This window comes from Penicillium canescens, assembly GCF_028828765.1.
Source record: "Penicillium canescens strain IBT 15451 chromosome Unknown utg000003l_segment0_segment0, whole genome shotgun sequence".
In the NCBI taxonomy this organism is placed as follows: Eukaryota; Fungi; Ascomycota; class Eurotiomycetes; order Eurotiales; family Aspergillaceae; genus Penicillium; species Penicillium canescens.
The window spans coordinates 654,263-669,861 of NW_026703965.1; the positions used below are offsets into that span (position 1 = coordinate 654,263).

Here is a 15,599-nt window from a genome sequence, read left to right on the forward strand (position 1 = left end):
ACCAATATCCGTGGATATCGTACGGGTCTCGGGCCTTCTAGCGGGACAAGTCTTACTGAGATGTAACCATGCATTTATCCGCTCGGTTATTAGTCTGCAAACCCCGCCATCCATCAGCGCGGGCTTGATGCGGAGTTGCAGCGTGGTTTGTGGCGTCGCCAGATCGGAAATAGCGCCCTCCCCGCTGTTGCTCAGGCGCTGCTTACCCAAAGCTTAGGTAGCTATGACGCCACATGATGCCCCTCGACCAAAGCAGGCAGAGTCTAGCTCTTGGGAATAAGAGCGCGAGCCACAGGTGCCTGTGCTTATTATCTGGTACAGCAGTGACAAGTACGCTACGGGCTCAAAGGGATAAGTTCAGAAGTGTCCTGTACCGGATCCAAGGCTATGCTGGGCAACGTCAACATATCCATATCCCCATATCCGCAACATGGATAGTAAGTGGTATCTGTAGTTCAGGATTGGATATTTTGTGAATAGGCAAACAACAACAACACAATTATAGCTAAAAACGTGACTGCACAATATGTGCCGGTTTTGTCTGAAATTTATCATTCCGAGACTATATAGGATTTGTCTTCTAAATATAGAAGACGTAGACTATGGAAATGGGAGGTTCGACTAGGTAGACTTCTATTAAGTTATATAACGATGATTTGCTAAACTCAAACCCTCGTACCCTCTTAGAACCTTCTAAGCCCTCTGAGATCCCCATTCCTCTTACACATCATATATTAAAGCAATTCGGGATATCACATGCGACCATCGTTCATGAGAGCATCCAGAGGGGCTGATAAGTTATGAACAAGGCCGGCGTAGATTGTCAGCTTCCGCCGATCATGTCCAATAAGAAGTGAAATTCTGGAGATTGAATGAGCCTTTGGCCGTTAGTAAATAAATAGTCCAATGTACAGTACTCGTACTGGAGCTTTTCCATTCTTAAATAGCTCCTATCTACCATCTGGCAGCAGATCTTGGCAACCTTGGTGCCAGCTCGGGGTTGGCCTGCGTAAAATAACACATTGAATGTACCGGCCAGAGCCTGACAGATATATCATGTAGCCATGGCCTTATTGTCGTGTCCCATTGTTTTGGTTTTCGTCGTAGTCGACGTTCGAGGATGGACATCCTACCCCACGCCCACACCTTTCAAGAAGGAATATCTTACATCCAAAAGCCACTTAACGACCTTCGGTTTAAAATTAGAGATATAAAATATGTGTGAAACTTCCCTCTTCCACTTTCTTAGAGGTCAAAAGAAAGATAGGTTGTTTTATCTCACCACTCGTATTTTCCTATGATAAAGATAGCAATAAAAGACATGCCCACTAAGGTACGCCACTCAACTCAAATAGTATATGCATCAGAATAGACGAAAATCGACTTCACCATTATTGCACTTCATGAGCTTAAATTACGGCTGAACCACAATGTCAACGCGCCAGCACCCTTTCTGGGCCAATACCGGAGGACCTCGCCCTTCTCATCTCTTTCCTACAACTGACGCAGGCTACTCTGTGAGATAAGGACCCCAAGGAGACGGTTCATTGTCCCGGGACCACCTCTTCTCGTCCTCGGAGCCAGTAGGAGGAATCCTAAGACCATTGATGTGCACAAATTCACGTTCGAGCTCCTCGCCATTGACCTCCCAGTCATAACCTTTGTCGGCAATAAAGGGCTTCAATGTGTCGTGGACGTTGTTCATAAAGCGAGTCCTCTGAGGACTCTCGCCAGGAGGAAAGTGCCTAGCGATATGGCTGAATGTAAGCCTTACAAAGGGTTTCTTCCCTTTCGTCGACTGCCCAATAAATGAAATTAGCAATTTGAGCACCACTGCAATTCCCGGGAGCTTACACATGGAAATCCGGCTCGGTACATAGTGGCTGAAGGCATCTCAATGAATAAGACAACAACGTAGAATGCGGGGAGTCCGACACGTGTATATATCGAGGTAATGGCCTGTGAGAGTTTCTCTCTTTGATCCGGATCAGTGAAGGTACCGGACGGGTGGTAGATTCTCCAATCCGGCATAGTGTAGGTGAATCGATATGATGAAAAAGGGTTCCACGTAAAAAGAGTATGTACCAGAGACTATTGTACTGATTTTTGGACGAAGCAATGTCTGGCGGCGTCCTGAGTGCAATCCGTTTCTCAATATAAGATTTTAGCAGTCTCGTTGCGCGCAGGGGAAGAAGCAAATATTCTTGGTGGCAGCCGGTGATGAGTGATCAATATTCCAACTGTACTCCACTCTCCCCGCAGCTACATCCTATCATTCAAATCACTCTGCATAAGTAAGTATGTCTGTAAGGGATATAGGGGGAAAAATTAGATTAAGATCATAGTCTGGAACAATGACCCGAGGCTGTGCAAAATCAAATGCCGCGTGGACATGGATACTTCTGTGGGATTGGACTTGATTAGTCTGGTTTCTTGAAAATGCCTCAGAAATAGCTTAAACATACAGTGCAGCTTGATTATTGATCAAATCCGAGACCGAGGTTGAACCGAATGGGGTAGGATTCTTATGACTAAGAAGAGTTAGGCCAGATTCGCTCCTTGTCTGTCATTTGATCAATATCTTGGTTAGTGATACCGCCTTTGATTGACGTCACCGTGTTCAACCAGGGTGACTGCGCTATAGAGAGGGTGAGCAGCACAGTGTGAGCAGCCAGGTGAGCAACCTAGGCTCGGGCGATTGTGGCACATACCCTTAGTTAGGCTATGTTAGGATCCTAGATCTGGCAGCAAACCTGAAAGGAAGCATCCACTGTTCTGGTCAGGAAAGACTACACTCTTTGCCTTAAGGTTGTGGGACTGGACCTTCCCCGGTGTTTTGACGTTCCATCCCGGGCACAATATTACCGTATTTGGAAGGTTGCGGCGGCGCATTGTGCGGCGAACGGGTGGGACTGACTGTTTAGATCCGCAAGTAATTCGCCCACTTGTTACTCAATCAGGTAAGAAGAGGACCGGGTAGATCTTCAGAACAAGCCGGCCGACATGTCTCGGGTCACAACCGCGCAAAATTTCCCTAAGGGACCGACCTGAAGTTCGCCCACTCTCGCGCAGGGGCACTTATTCCAGACTATGCGATATGTTTCGGTTGACATCAGTCCAGGCGAGACCCTCTCAACTATAATAAGGGCCCCATTTATGAACTCTTTCTCGCGTCCTACGTGATTCACTCCAAAAGTGTAGCATAAAGCCACGGGTCCCTACATTTTGTCTCCCACCACCATCATCTTCTATCACAATCAATATGGCACCCTCAACTCATTTCAAGCTTAATACCGGCGCCCAGATCCCCGCCGTGGGACTCGGTATGATACAAGAGCTAGTTTCTGCTGGCCTTAGTGGTTTTTGCTGACAAGAAATCCAGGCACTTGGAGGTCTGAACCTGGTCAGGTACGCCAAGCGGTCTCGTTCGCCCTCAAGAACGGATATGGTCACATTGATGCAGCATTGTAAGATTCCCATGTCTCTTTTGTAGGCATAGTCTTGGCTAATAAATGACAGGATATACGGTGGGTTGTGACAAGGAAAAACAAGTTTTTGGGTCTAACGGGATAGCTAGGAAACGAGCATGAAGTCGGCCAGGGAATCAAGGATAGTGGTGTCCCTCGCCAAAACATTTTCATCACCAGCAAGTTGTGGAACACCCACCAGTCTAATGTCGCGGAAGGTCTCCAAAAGACGCTTGACGCTCTAGGCACGGACTACCTTGACCTCTACGTAAATTAACCCTCTTCTCCTTTGTGCAGACGCTGCACGCCTGTTGATAGCTCGGCTAACAAAAGCATCAGCTCATCCACTGGCCAGTCCGACTTGTTCCTGTAAGTCACTCCGCTGTTTCCCTTCATCATGACATATACATGACTAACTTGTACGCACAGAACGAGTCGAGCGCGCTTCTCCCAGTCAATCCGGATGGCACACGATCAGTCGACCGATCCTGGGACCAGAGTAAGACCTGGGCCCAGATGGAGGAGGTATACAAGGCCGGCAAAGTGAAAGCGATCGGCGTGGCCAACTGGTCGATTCCCTATCTAGAGGAGCTCAAAAAGAAGTGGACCGTGGTCCCTGCTGTCAATCAGGTCGAGTTACACCCTTTCCTTCCTCAGCACGCACTGAAGGAGTGGTGCGACAAGAATGGCATTCTCCTCGAGGCGTATTCACCACTTGGTTCCGAAGGTAAGTGCTCCTTGACATGCTGTGTGGGGTTTCCCTGAGGTAACGCTAGCTAACTTGGTTGTTTTCAGGCGCTCCGCTCATGTCCGATCCCGCAATCCAGGAGATCGCTAAGAAGAATGATGTTTCACCCGCCACGGTACTCATCAGCTACCACGTTAACAGAGGCGTTGTTGTACTGCCCAAGTCTATTAAAGAAAATCGAATCGTGAGCAACAGTCAAGTCATCCCTCTCTCGCGCGAAGATATGGATGTACTGGATGGCCTGGCTGCACAAGGAAAGGCAAAGCGTATCAATACGCCTCTGTTTGGATGGGATCTCGGTTTTGATGACTGGTACAAGCAGTGAAGTCCCCTGATTTGGATCTAGAGTCCTACAATCCTCTATGGAAATGTCACCCTTTATAGACTGGAAAGGAGATTTAGATGTGAATGATAAGATTTGCTGATCGCTAAAACCTGTCTTGCCTGAAATAGAATGTAATCCGATCGGGTTTCTCTCCCATAGCGGGTGATGGCAGAGTACATGTAGCGGTCGAAGAAGTGAAATTAAAGAAATGTGAAACTGGCTTTGACCTAAATACATCACTCATGCTGAAATGGTGAGAAACCTTTGCCAAGTTTCCTTCATTGTTCCTTTAAAATTGTCGCAGTTCCTTGGGGAGGAGATCAAGTCGCTAAGATTCTTCAACCCAATTGATGAAACTGCGATGCGGTCCTCCGAAATTCCCCAGAAACATCTCAGCGTGTGTTACCTGCACTTTCATGTTTGTTTCTTAGGTACAAAATCTAGCAAGTGGATGAACAAAAACTCGGTCATTTTAGGGCACAATCTATTTCATCTATAGAAACTAGACTTTGTAAGGAGGTGGGGAGATGCCCTCCTTTAGAGCCTTCAGTCGCAAAGCCAATAACTTGGAGGCATACCGGGTCATTGGAAGGAAACCAACCATGATCCACATGTTAGGCACTCCCGTCTCCCGGTAGGCCGTCTTGTACTCGCCTTCCTCATCAATGCCCCAAATAGGTCCGCATTGGCTGGCAATCTTCTCACCTAAAGTGGCTCGAATGGAGTCGATGGTGTTCGAAAATCCGGTGGCAAAGACGACTAGGTCAAACTCCTTCTCACGGCCGCCGTTTAAGATCACCTTATCTTCGGTGAACTTCTCAATGAAACCTGGCTCTACCTTGATATTGCCATTGATGATTTCCTCGCAAGCACCGGCATCGAAGTAGAATCCACCGTTCCGGGTCTGACTTAGTGTGGAGTTGCCAGTATCGCGCTGGCCGCGCCATGTTCGCAGACCTCGAGCGTTAAGAGCTTCGAGCAGGGGCCTGTCGAGATCCTCAAGGACCTTAGCGGTGCGCCTGGCGATTTCTTCTCCGGGGCCAACTGGCGTAGAGAACATGAGACGATCCTGTACTTCGGTATCGGGGAGGTTGCCGTTCTTGTCGGGCGCGTAACCTCCAAGCATGCGTGGAACAGAATGGGTCAAAGACATGACGTAAGTCGGTGACCGCTGGAGGAGGGTCACATCAATTCCCAGGCGGGCGCACTCGTAAGCTGTGTCAAAGCCCGAGGACGAGGTACCGACGACGCAGACCTTCTTTCCGACAAAGTCACGAGCACTCTTGTGGTCGCTGGAGTGACGGATCACGCCCTGGAAGTCAGCCATGCCAGGCACGGCCGGGGTGGAAGGGACGCCACATAGCGACGTGGCCATGATGAGTTGCTTAGGGTGCAGCGTACGAGTCTCCTTGCCCTCCTTGTTGACTACAACGGTCCACTTACCCTCGGCGTCCTGTTCCGCCTTGACAACCTCCGATTTGGTCCAGACATTGAGCTCCAGAGCGGAGGCATACCATTTCATGTATAGACCCTGCTTCTGAGCCGGGGTATACGTGGGCCAATGCTGAGGGTATTTGAAGTATGGCAAGGCATCGGGCCAGTGTGGGAAGTGCAGTGAAAGATATTCATAACGCTTCTTCCAGATATCTCCGATTTCCTCGCTGCGTTCGATGATCAGGTTTTCCATCCCAAGAACCTTCAAGCGCGCTGCCATAGCGAGACCACTAGTAGAAATAGGTTAGCACTATATCATGGAGCTCACTTGCATGGGTTCTTACTTTTGACCACCACCGATGATCAGCACCTCAGGGTCAACAGTGTTGATGGCCTCGGATCTCTGACTCTCCCAGCTAGTGATACCGGTCATGTGTCCATCTGGTGCGGCCCGCTCGGGGAACTGCTTGAGGCTCTCGGCAACAGAATGCATGGTGTAAATTCTCCAGCCATCTTGGGTGAGTACTGCATTGATAACGGCCGAAGCAAGGACAATCTCAGTCTCGAAAGATACAACAAATTGCAGCTGAGAGAAGTCAGGGTAAGGGCGAGACACAAAAGGTGCAGGCTCGAGAAAGTTGAAATTTCTAGCCTTGGTTTGAGGCAAAAGGTCGGTAGCGGCTTTTAGGATGGCCTCTCTGAAGTTAAATGTGCGGAAGTCCCAGGAGAACGAGAGCTTGTCACGCCATACGCCTGTACATCTGAGGTCAGCTAAAATAGAGATTTCGGATCTGGTTTGCGAAGGATCTCACCATAATCGAGGAACAGCCCAGCGAAATCTTGCGCATCTCCCTCTGATGTGGTTGCAGAGAGACGAGCTACGATGCCCTCGGCCTCCTTCTGAGCATCGCAATCGGTGGGGATCTCAATGCCTAAGATGTCGGTAGTGGGGAGACTGTGGTTGTACTTGAAGTCGTACATAAAGTCGTCCGCGACGGGCTTTGGGACCTGGTCGTGGTTGAGCACCGCGCTCTCGGACTGGAGGCTAGCCTTAGAGACAGGATTGGCGCCAGCGGATTCTTGCATGTAAGGTGCCATTTTCTCTTATTATGACGGGAAAGATGCTGAAAAGGTGCCTCTTAAGCAATATTCACAGGCTGATCTCGCGAAAATACGAATGATTCAGAGCTGTTTATAGACACTGTTCAGTGTCAAAGCCATTGAATGATCTATATATCTACTATATACCTACTATGCGTCCACAAAATGAGAAGTTGATCAACCCAGATATCTCCGAATCGGGAAAGTGACGCCGCATTAACCGTATTTAGTAATATCACACGACTGAACAAGCCCATACCCCGCATCAGGTCACTCCTTAATCCTTCACTTGCTGTTTCTGGATATGCCCGGCGATATACCCTCGCGGCGACGTTCGCCCGATATTGTCTCGCAGGTTCTGAGTGACTCGGACGAAACACTTATTCGCATCGAACACCGGAACTCGGACGAAGCCGATCCTTGTCTAAGACCGACGAAAAGCAGTGGCAACAGATAGCGTCCTATACCTGTCATGGCAACTCCTCACAGAAGACTAAGTACACATAGGCGAATTACGATTAAATTACGGATTGCATCCACAGAGAATGTCGTCGCCTAAAAATGGAATGCCACCGACGTGGTGCATGGCAGCTCCCTTCTCCCCCAATAACAGTCATGCTATTCATATTTCCAGCTAATTCAGTCTTTTCTTTGTAGTGCCGTGCTCAAATTGTGTGCGCCGGCAGAGGGCTGATCAATGCCGTGGGGCTCAAACAATGATTCTCGGGCTGGGTTACTTTCGGCCGAGCGATTCATGGATTCACAAAATGCGGACTTACCAATGCGCTGTAGGCGACCCCGCGAGCATGAAGAGAGGATCAGGCAGCGAGGCGATGATGTTGAAGATGTAGGGTACATCATTGGCGCACAAGACTGGTCGATCGGGCTGGTCAGGATCACCGGACCGTGACGCCCCAACAGCACCAAAGGGTGCTTCGTATTTTGGTGCTTCCTACATGCCTGTCACAAAACCAGGAATATTTGGAGTCTGAAAGTTAACTGAAAATCTTAGGGAACATGCTTCCCTTGCTGGTTCTAGTTCAAAATTTACAGATGGTGTGTCGAGCCCGCGCTCCTGGTTCTTGTCGCGATTAACCAAGACTGACATGGTCCTCAAGCTATATAACGGTTGGGCTCCATTCGCCTTAGGCGAATTATTGAAATACCGCTGAATTATGAAACAACGCGCTGATTCTCGACATTTACGTTAAAACTAATGTATCGCAGAGTCCTTTGAGGTCAACAGTCCATACCGTAACTCCGTAGCTACAAGGCCCGCTTTTGATCTGAAGTGCAATACTATAAACTTGAAACATAGTACAGTTCTTCTATAAGTACCATAAAATTTGAGATGAAGTCTACCCATCGTATGTCTATTTTCTTTCTATCTTGTAATATATGCAATTACTTCATAAATTACTCCATGATAGGTAGACCACTGTCGTCGAAGTATACGGGAACACCCTTGCGGAATGAGTACTGCAGAGCAGCGCAGATCTTGCCCGCCTCGAAGGCATCCTCTGGTTGACAAGTCAAGGGCTTGTTATCGAGCACCGCATCGGCGAACTCGGCAAGGTCAGTCAGGAATGTCGTATCGAAGAGAGTGAACGCATCAGGCACAGACTGTGTGCGAATACCGAGATGGTCGCGAATCTCAACATTCGAGTTAGCGCTGATGATTGAATGTCCCTTGGTGCCACACAATCGAGTCGTGTCCTCGAAACCGCTGGTGAGCGTGCGACCAAGGTAAGTTTTGAGAATCTTGCCATTGGCAAATTCCACCAGGCCCCATGCGTTGTCGGCGTCGCCATACTTGGCTAAGTCCCCGTAGACAGCCACCTGGCCGAAGGCGATGACTCGATTGACTTGCTTCTTAGGGTTGGAGATGCCTGACTTGACATCCAACAGGTATCGTCCGGCGTCGACCTAGTGCAGTATTAGTAGATAGGACAGTGGGTGAGAGAAGAATATTAGGACTGACAGTGTGGATGCCAAAATCAAGGAAAATGCCACCAGACTGCTCAGAAAAGGACACAAAAAAGGCTAATCAGAATGGTCAGTCTATCAGCCTATGCGAAAGACAACAACTAGGGGCAATTAGGGCCATACCATTGGGGTCTGCTTGGTCGATACCAGTCGTCTCAACAGCGTGGATTTCACCCAGGTCTCCATTGTCGATCAGGGCCTTAGCCTGGCGGTAGGACTTGTCATCTGGCGCGAGTCAGTCTCGGAAGTCTGCAAAGCGCGGGGCGTAGTTTTACTTACATCGGCGAGTGAAGGGAACGAGGAACTTGAGGTCAGGCCTAGAAGCAGACTTCTCGACCACTGCCTTGGTAGTAGCTATGTCCACCGAGACGGGCTTCTCGCACATGACGTGCAAGCCTAGTTCAAGGGCCTGCAGGATCAAGGGCGCGTGAGTAGCCGTCGCGGTGCAGATGAGGACGGCCTCAGCGTCGCTGTTCTTCAAGCATTCTTGAGGGTCTGAGAAATACTTGACAGACGGGGGCAGATTCTCTGCGGCCCATTTGTCAGTGCCTGGTTTTGTATCGCAGACGGCGACGAGTTCGATCCGAGGCTGCTGGAAGGCGAGGATGCGGGCTCGAAGGACTCCCAAGCGGCCGAGGCCGAAAAGCGCAAACTTAACACGGTGGTCCCCGTACGACATGGCTCAAGGTCTGTGGTGAGATGAAGTGCTTGTATTCGACGACGCGGTGATGGTCGTTGCGGTGTAGGCAATGTAATGATGAGAGATTGTCTAGTCAAGCGGTAGATTGCGACTTTGCACCATCTGAGATCCGAGTTATTTATTAACGTCTGGTCTCTGCTCTAGAGCAGGCCCATACTATCAGCCGGCGTAACCACAGACTTCCCCGCATGATGGACACTATCCGAATTCGATACCTCGTGTATCTGCAAGAACCGGTGGTGAAACCGAGAATTGCCGCCTGTGGAGATCATCGCCGATGATTGACCAAGGGGCTTCTCGGTACTCTTCAAAACACGTCGCGTATAGAGTTCAAATTCCTTCCCACCAGCGGCGACATTCGTGCAGTATTATTAGAATTACTGGGAATGGTAAGTCGCGGGCGATAATTGCCTGATATGGTTAGCGGGTGTTGCGATATGTCTCCATTCCTCCCCGTACTTCCTGTATACTTTTTGGCTGAACCAGCATGGCTACGGAATTGCGGGGTTGAGAAAAAAAATCTCATATGCCTGGAGATGAGATCGCATTTGCTGCATTGACGGTCCTAGGGTGGAGAGAAGTTTGTTTCTCCTCCGCACTAGAATGCACCCAGATGAAGGTCTCTCAATGTGGGGATTAATACTAGTTAGAACTGCAGTTATGCGATTGATTCATATTATTATACACAGAATGTGATATTGAGCTTTTTGATGATTACTCATTCCTTATTCAGACCCCTCATACCCATGCCACCCCCACGCTTCCTTCAATTGCTCCCGCGTACTTAACGTGGCATACGCATGTTCATCCTGCAGCTTCACCAGCACCTCAAGTAAAGCCTCCTGCTCCAGTCGATCAGTGAACCGGTCACCGCACATCCCAATTGCGATAGAGGCTATTACCAATCCCGGGGGACTATGCTGGTTGGAAAAGGCAATACCACATATCCGTAATACGATCGCGCGTACTTTCCTATCTACCGAGCGCATCGCCGTTCGTTGCCCAGTGCCAAGGCGAGGCAAACGGGGATTATAAACAGCAAGCAGGATCCGCGCAAGATCCAGAAATTGTAACCCGGCAATATGGCAGTTGTTCAGGTACCACAGCTCGGGAAAGATTTCTCCGCGCGACCGATCTGCTTCACGTGCATACATGGGGTTGAAACTTGGCGGGCCTAGCTCGGTCCAGAACGTTTCGAATGCGACCAGTTCGTCGTACCTGGGTATTCGTCTTTCGCTGGCGGGGAGAGGGTGGATTATTCCTATGCTTGATGTGTGGAATTGGTGGTCGCCGGGGAGATGCTGTTCTTCGGATCCGTAGCAATATTGTAGGACGTCAGCGCAGTGTATGACAAGCCGGTCGGCCCAGACATAGTCATCTGCGGGCTCAAAGGACCTGTAGGGCTCGCAGGGCCCAAGTGGGAGTCGGAAGGTTCGCTGTTTGCTGAATGCTGTGATTATCTCTTGACGTAGGGCGATCCAATAGGCTGCATGTCGTAGTCCGTAGTCCGCTACAGCGGAGTCGGCTTGCGCGTCGAGGAATATTTGGATGCCACGGAGTGCACTTTCAGTGTCCTGGCCAACGGAAGGAACTGATATATAGAACAGAAAAAGGAAAGCATTAGCCACAAATGCGGAACGAGTGAAGTCGTAGACGGGGAATTTGCGTTGACTCACCATCTACCTCCTCATAGAAGCGAAGAATCACAGCTGCGGCTAGAAGATTTTCATCTTGGGCTTCGCGCGAGTGGTCCGATAAAGACACAAAATAGGCAATGCATTCATTATGATAGTGAATGGCGGTTTCTGGCGTTAGGTTGGGAAGGACTCTGCCTTCATAGTGAATCTGGTTTCCAACATAGTATTTTCTGACACGGCTCAAGTGTCTTGCCGATGCAGTATAGATGGCGTTAAGTAACGGTGGACATGTTTGTGCCCTTAAGGGAACAGTGCAGGCAAAGTGTCTCTCTTTATCGCATATATCAAACTTTTTATAAACAGTGGGCTGTCAGTGACACTTTTCGGAAAGAAAGAAAGAAAGAAGGGGAATGCGAGTACTGTACCCAAGGAGCGAGATGAACAACGAAATACCGCATGAGACATGCCTCATGCTCATTTGAATTAGGTAAACTAGTCTCAATTATATTGGAGAGATCATCGGGTCCGAGAGATGCATAGCTATTCTGGGAGAAACGAGGCGAGGCTGAAGATACCGGGGACGGGTTTTGAGGCGATAGCTGTAGCTGATATGGGGAGTAGCCGGCTAAAGCGCCATCGGGCCGATGTGGCGGCAAGAAAGGGTCAGAATTTTGTGACCCGATTGTATCGCTCAAGATAGATGACCCCGTCAGGGCCTGTTGGTCAATTGAAACTTCACTTTGGCGTCTTTCTGAGGCCGAGGGCCGTGATGGACAACAGCCCAAGTTTACCGAGTAATGTCGGGCTATGTCGGCTGTCTCATCCACATACTTGTAACTCACTTCTTATAGTAGTCAGTTATGATAATCAGCAGAGCCATACCTCGATAGATGCATCGTTTAGATAGGAATGGTGACATGCTTCAACGGGTCTCGGCTGGCAAATTGAGAGGCACGAACCGTGGCCGATAGATAACCAAGGCTGATCATCCGAGAATTCATATTGGGCATTGGCACTAGAGCCATGACGAAAGCCCAAGGTGATAGCTTGCCAGACGCACGTGGATCCAGTCCGTTCGCAGCGGCGGCATTTCGGCTTTCGCCCGTCACCTAGTTGGGTACTTTGGTCAGTCTCTTGTTGTCTGAGGACCTCTGAATGTACTCACACTTTGCATGTCGGTCTGACATGATATGATCAGTCAATAGTTACCAATTGTAGATACGATATACTCACAGCGACATTCCTGACTTGGCAATTAATCTGTTAGCGAATGAGCGCACGACTGCAGAGTGGGTAACTCACCAGGGAACGGCCCTGTTCCGCCGCATGATTGAGATAGATGTGCCTACTAGTAGAAAATGGGAATAATGAAGAACAATTGATGCATGGCGAGGAGAAATAAGGGTAAGGCGTCGCCGGCCATCTCCACCCCCGGAGTGCGGGGTTTAAAACCCTGGGTTCCGGTGGCCAATTCAGCGTCCATTGGACCGCGCATCACGAAATTAGCAGCAAAGCTCCAGGTACAAAGTGAATCAGAAGATCGGACCCATATATTTTTGTAACTAAAGTTTGCTGCCGCGGGGAAAATATCTACATCGGTGAAAGGCCTGCTAACTAATTTCCGAGGTTGTAAGGGAGTATGACGACCATTTCCTATTATAGTTATTATCGACGTGGCTAGCCGAATATATGTAACTCTCGCCGAACTATACCTCCGAAATGTCAAACCCCCATTGCTAACATCTCGAAATCTATTTTAGCGGCCTTGGATCTCACTCTTTCTTGAGAATGGATACTCTCGTGTCTTCAATTTATCCCGTTTGAACACAATGTATGCCCTCGCATTAGCTCTGGTCGTGTTGGGGTACTTCTTAGTGATCCCAGTTATCAAGTACTTTCTTGACCCGAAGGGTCTCAGGAAATATCCCAACTTCTACCTTTTGTCCGGCATATCAGATATACCGTTTATTTACGAAGCCCACAGAGGCTTCCGTTCACGCAATCTCTTCGAAGCCCACAAAAAGCATCCCGTTTTACGAGTCGGTCCGAATTCGCTATCTTACTCCCATCCCAACGCCATCAAGGATATCTACGGTCACAATACGAGCTGCATCAAGGATCGTTTCTACTCCGAGACTGGAGGCTCACACAGCCACCTTGCGGACGTCGTGAACAAAACGGAACACGCCCGGAAGAGAAAGGTGCTGTCAAGCGCCTATGCGGTCAAGAATCTTGAAGAGTGGGAGTTTAAGGTGGCGGACGTCAGCGCAAAACTTATCAAGGCTTTTGATAAGCGGTGCACTGATCCACTGCCTCCAAATCAGAATCCAAAAGAGGAAGATCTAACGGTTGATTATCGGAACTGGACGGTCTTGTGGACCGCAGCTGCGATCGCGAATATTGGTCTCAGCGAAGATCTCGGTTTTCTTAATGAGGGATCCGACACAGTGAAGTCTGAGAGCAAGGATGGCACAGTTAAAAATGTCTCCTTCAGGGAATGTCATACTGCTACACAGAGAGTATCCTACCAGTTGGTCTGGTCTTACGACTGGTTCAAGACTCTCCGCCGACTTAGCAATGCGATTTCGTCAAGCTATCGGCGTATGTGGCGGTTAGATGGGGACTGGGGCGGTATTGTTTATAACCGTGCGACTACACGACTGAAGCGACATATGAATGGCGAGAAATTAGACGATTTCTTTACAGTTCTAATGGAAGACAAAAACGGAACACCTCACAATCTAGAATGGGGGAGATCGTCGCGGAGATTAATATTATGATGAATGCGGGACACGATACCACAGCTATTGCGCTTCGAAACGTTCTCTTTTTCCTACTGAGAAATCCCAAATGCCTGGCCAAGCTTCGTGAGGAGCTTGACGAAGTTTTGGAAGAAGATGAGGTCGTTGCACCATATGGCAAAGTCAAACACCTGCCATATCTCCGGGCATGCATAGACGAGAGTCTTCGAATGCTCCCCCCATTGTATTTGGTTTGCCTCGCCGAACGCCTATGGAAGGTACTTTGATCCTCAACGAATATGTCGCTGGAGATACATCGGTTAGCATTTCGTCTTTTGTGATGCATCACCAAGAGTCGGTTTTCAAGGATCATAATATCTATAAGCCGGAGCGGTGGTTGGGAGAGGAGGGCAAATCTCTGCAGCCATACTTTATTCCCTTCAGTACCGGGGCGCGAGGCTGCATTGGCCGGAATATTAGCTACCTAGAACAAACAGTCCTCATTGCTTCTTTGGTACACCGATTTGAGTTTGCGTTGCCTCATCCTGACTGGAATCCTCCAATCCGCGAGACGACAAATCTGAGTCCGGGTCCGATGCCATTGAAGATTTGGAGGCGAGTGAATGCCTAGGGAATAATTGGAGTCGTCAGGACAAGACAGGAACAAATTGAAGCCAATTAATACAATACCTCGACACACACACAAACACACACACAGATATATATATACATAGGTCAATATTAAAAGGACCTCCATTCTTAGCATTTGGTGAGACCACGCAGTCTCTAGGTTTAGGTGGGTAAGCGAGGTAGATGGCCTAGTTACGCGTGTTAGTACAATAGGTTGTATTGTATGAAGAGACTGAACGCTAACCCGTTTAACGGGCTAGCGGAAAATGCTTATATACAGACTAGCCTAGTCGATACCAATGAGAAGCCACAAACACCCTTAACTTTTGATCACTGATTTATATATATATGAAATGTGGAAAACAAACATGTCTTTCGGACGGATATATAGGGAGCGCATGCAAGCTTCTTACTCTAAGTCTATTAACGTGCATATCTCTTATGGCTAGGTAGATTACGTATTGATAATAGTGGCGTGTCCCCCCACGGAGTCTTGTAGCTAGGACCACGCAGATCGGCGTCGATTGTTATTTCATTTCCAAACTACTACAGTCGTCAATGAAAATTGGGGAATCCAATACAGTATCTTAAAGAGCTCAGCTTTTATTTGTGAACAAACAGCTGCTTATTCTTTTCTACTGAACGATACATGTCCTGCACAGCTTGAAAGACAACAAGGCACGTGCCATGCATTTATCTAAGCTCCTCACCAGCATATACAGATCATCTGTTACATTGGAAAGGGGCTTATCAATTTTCAGTAGGTCTGCAAACTCTGATTTTGTAGTTTTCCGGACAACCTCCACTAAAAATAGATTTCTACTCAATGA

The 15,599-nt window shown here is 48.6% G+C and overlaps 7 protein-coding genes across 7 annotated transcripts; 2 read left to right on the forward strand and 5 right to left on the reverse strand.

Moving 5' to 3' along the window:
• Positions 1-1,510: 1,510 nt before the first annotated feature.
• Positions 1,511-2,031, reverse strand: N7446_003712 (tautomerase family protein; the record flags this gene model as incomplete). The annotated part of the gene is made up of 2 exons (XM_058512461.1): positions 1,511-1,798; positions 1,855-2,031. The coding sequence occupies 2 exons, from the start codon at positions 2,029-2,031 to the stop codon at positions 1,511-1,513; spliced, it is 465 nt and encodes a 154-aa protein (XP_058373790.1).
• Positions 2,032-3,262: 1,231 nt separating this feature from the next.
• Positions 3,263-4,540, forward strand: N7446_003713 (putative glycerol dehydrogenase (GCY1); the record flags this gene model as incomplete). Its single annotated transcript, XM_058512462.1, has 7 exons — positions 3,263-3,323; positions 3,383-3,467; positions 3,520-3,527; positions 3,578-3,735; positions 3,807-3,836; positions 3,897-4,194; positions 4,263-4,540. 7 exons carry the CDS (start codon positions 3,263-3,265, stop codon positions 4,538-4,540), a joined length of 918 nt encoding a protein of 305 aa, XP_058373791.1.
• A 502-nt stretch (positions 4,541-5,042) lies between these two features.
• On the reverse strand, positions 5,043-7,072 carry N7446_003714 (flavin-containing monooxygenase; the record flags this gene model as incomplete). The annotated part of the gene is made up of 3 exons (XM_058512463.1): positions 5,043-6,264; positions 6,319-6,727; positions 6,787-7,072. 3 exons carry the CDS (start codon positions 7,070-7,072, stop codon positions 5,043-5,045), a joined length of 1,917 nt encoding a protein of 638 aa, XP_058373792.1.
• Positions 7,073-8,491: 1,419 nt separating this feature from the next.
• Positions 8,492-9,740, reverse strand: N7446_003715 (putative NAD binding Rossmann fold oxidoreductase; the record flags this gene model as incomplete). The annotated part of the gene is made up of 4 exons (XM_058512464.1): positions 8,492-9,001; positions 9,057-9,118; positions 9,185-9,286; positions 9,341-9,740. 4 exons carry the CDS (start codon positions 9,738-9,740, stop codon positions 8,492-8,494), a joined length of 1,074 nt encoding a protein of 357 aa, XP_058373793.1.
• Positions 9,741-10,486: 746 nt separating this feature from the next.
• N7446_003716 (uncharacterized protein) lies at positions 10,487-11,876 on the reverse strand (the record flags this gene model as incomplete). The annotated part of the gene is made up of 3 exons (XM_058512465.1): positions 10,487-11,352; positions 11,438-11,628; positions 11,824-11,876. 3 exons carry the CDS (start codon positions 11,874-11,876, stop codon positions 10,487-10,489), a joined length of 1,110 nt encoding a protein of 369 aa, XP_058373794.1.
• Positions 11,877-12,297: 421 nt separating this feature from the next.
• On the reverse strand, positions 12,298-12,726 carry N7446_003717 (uncharacterized protein; the record flags this gene model as incomplete). The annotated part of the gene is made up of 4 exons (XM_058512466.1): positions 12,298-12,507; positions 12,564-12,578; positions 12,632-12,641; positions 12,701-12,726. 4 exons carry the CDS (start codon positions 12,724-12,726, stop codon positions 12,298-12,300), a joined length of 261 nt encoding a protein of 86 aa, XP_058373795.1.
• A 501-nt stretch (positions 12,727-13,227) lies between these two features.
• On the forward strand, positions 13,228-14,178 carry N7446_003718 (uncharacterized protein; the record flags this gene model as incomplete). Its single annotated transcript, XM_058512467.1, has 1 exon — positions 13,228-14,178. One exon carries the CDS (start codon positions 13,228-13,230, stop codon positions 14,176-14,178), a length of 951 nt encoding a protein of 316 aa, XP_058373796.1.
• Between the last annotated feature and the right edge of the window lie 1,421 nt (positions 14,179-15,599).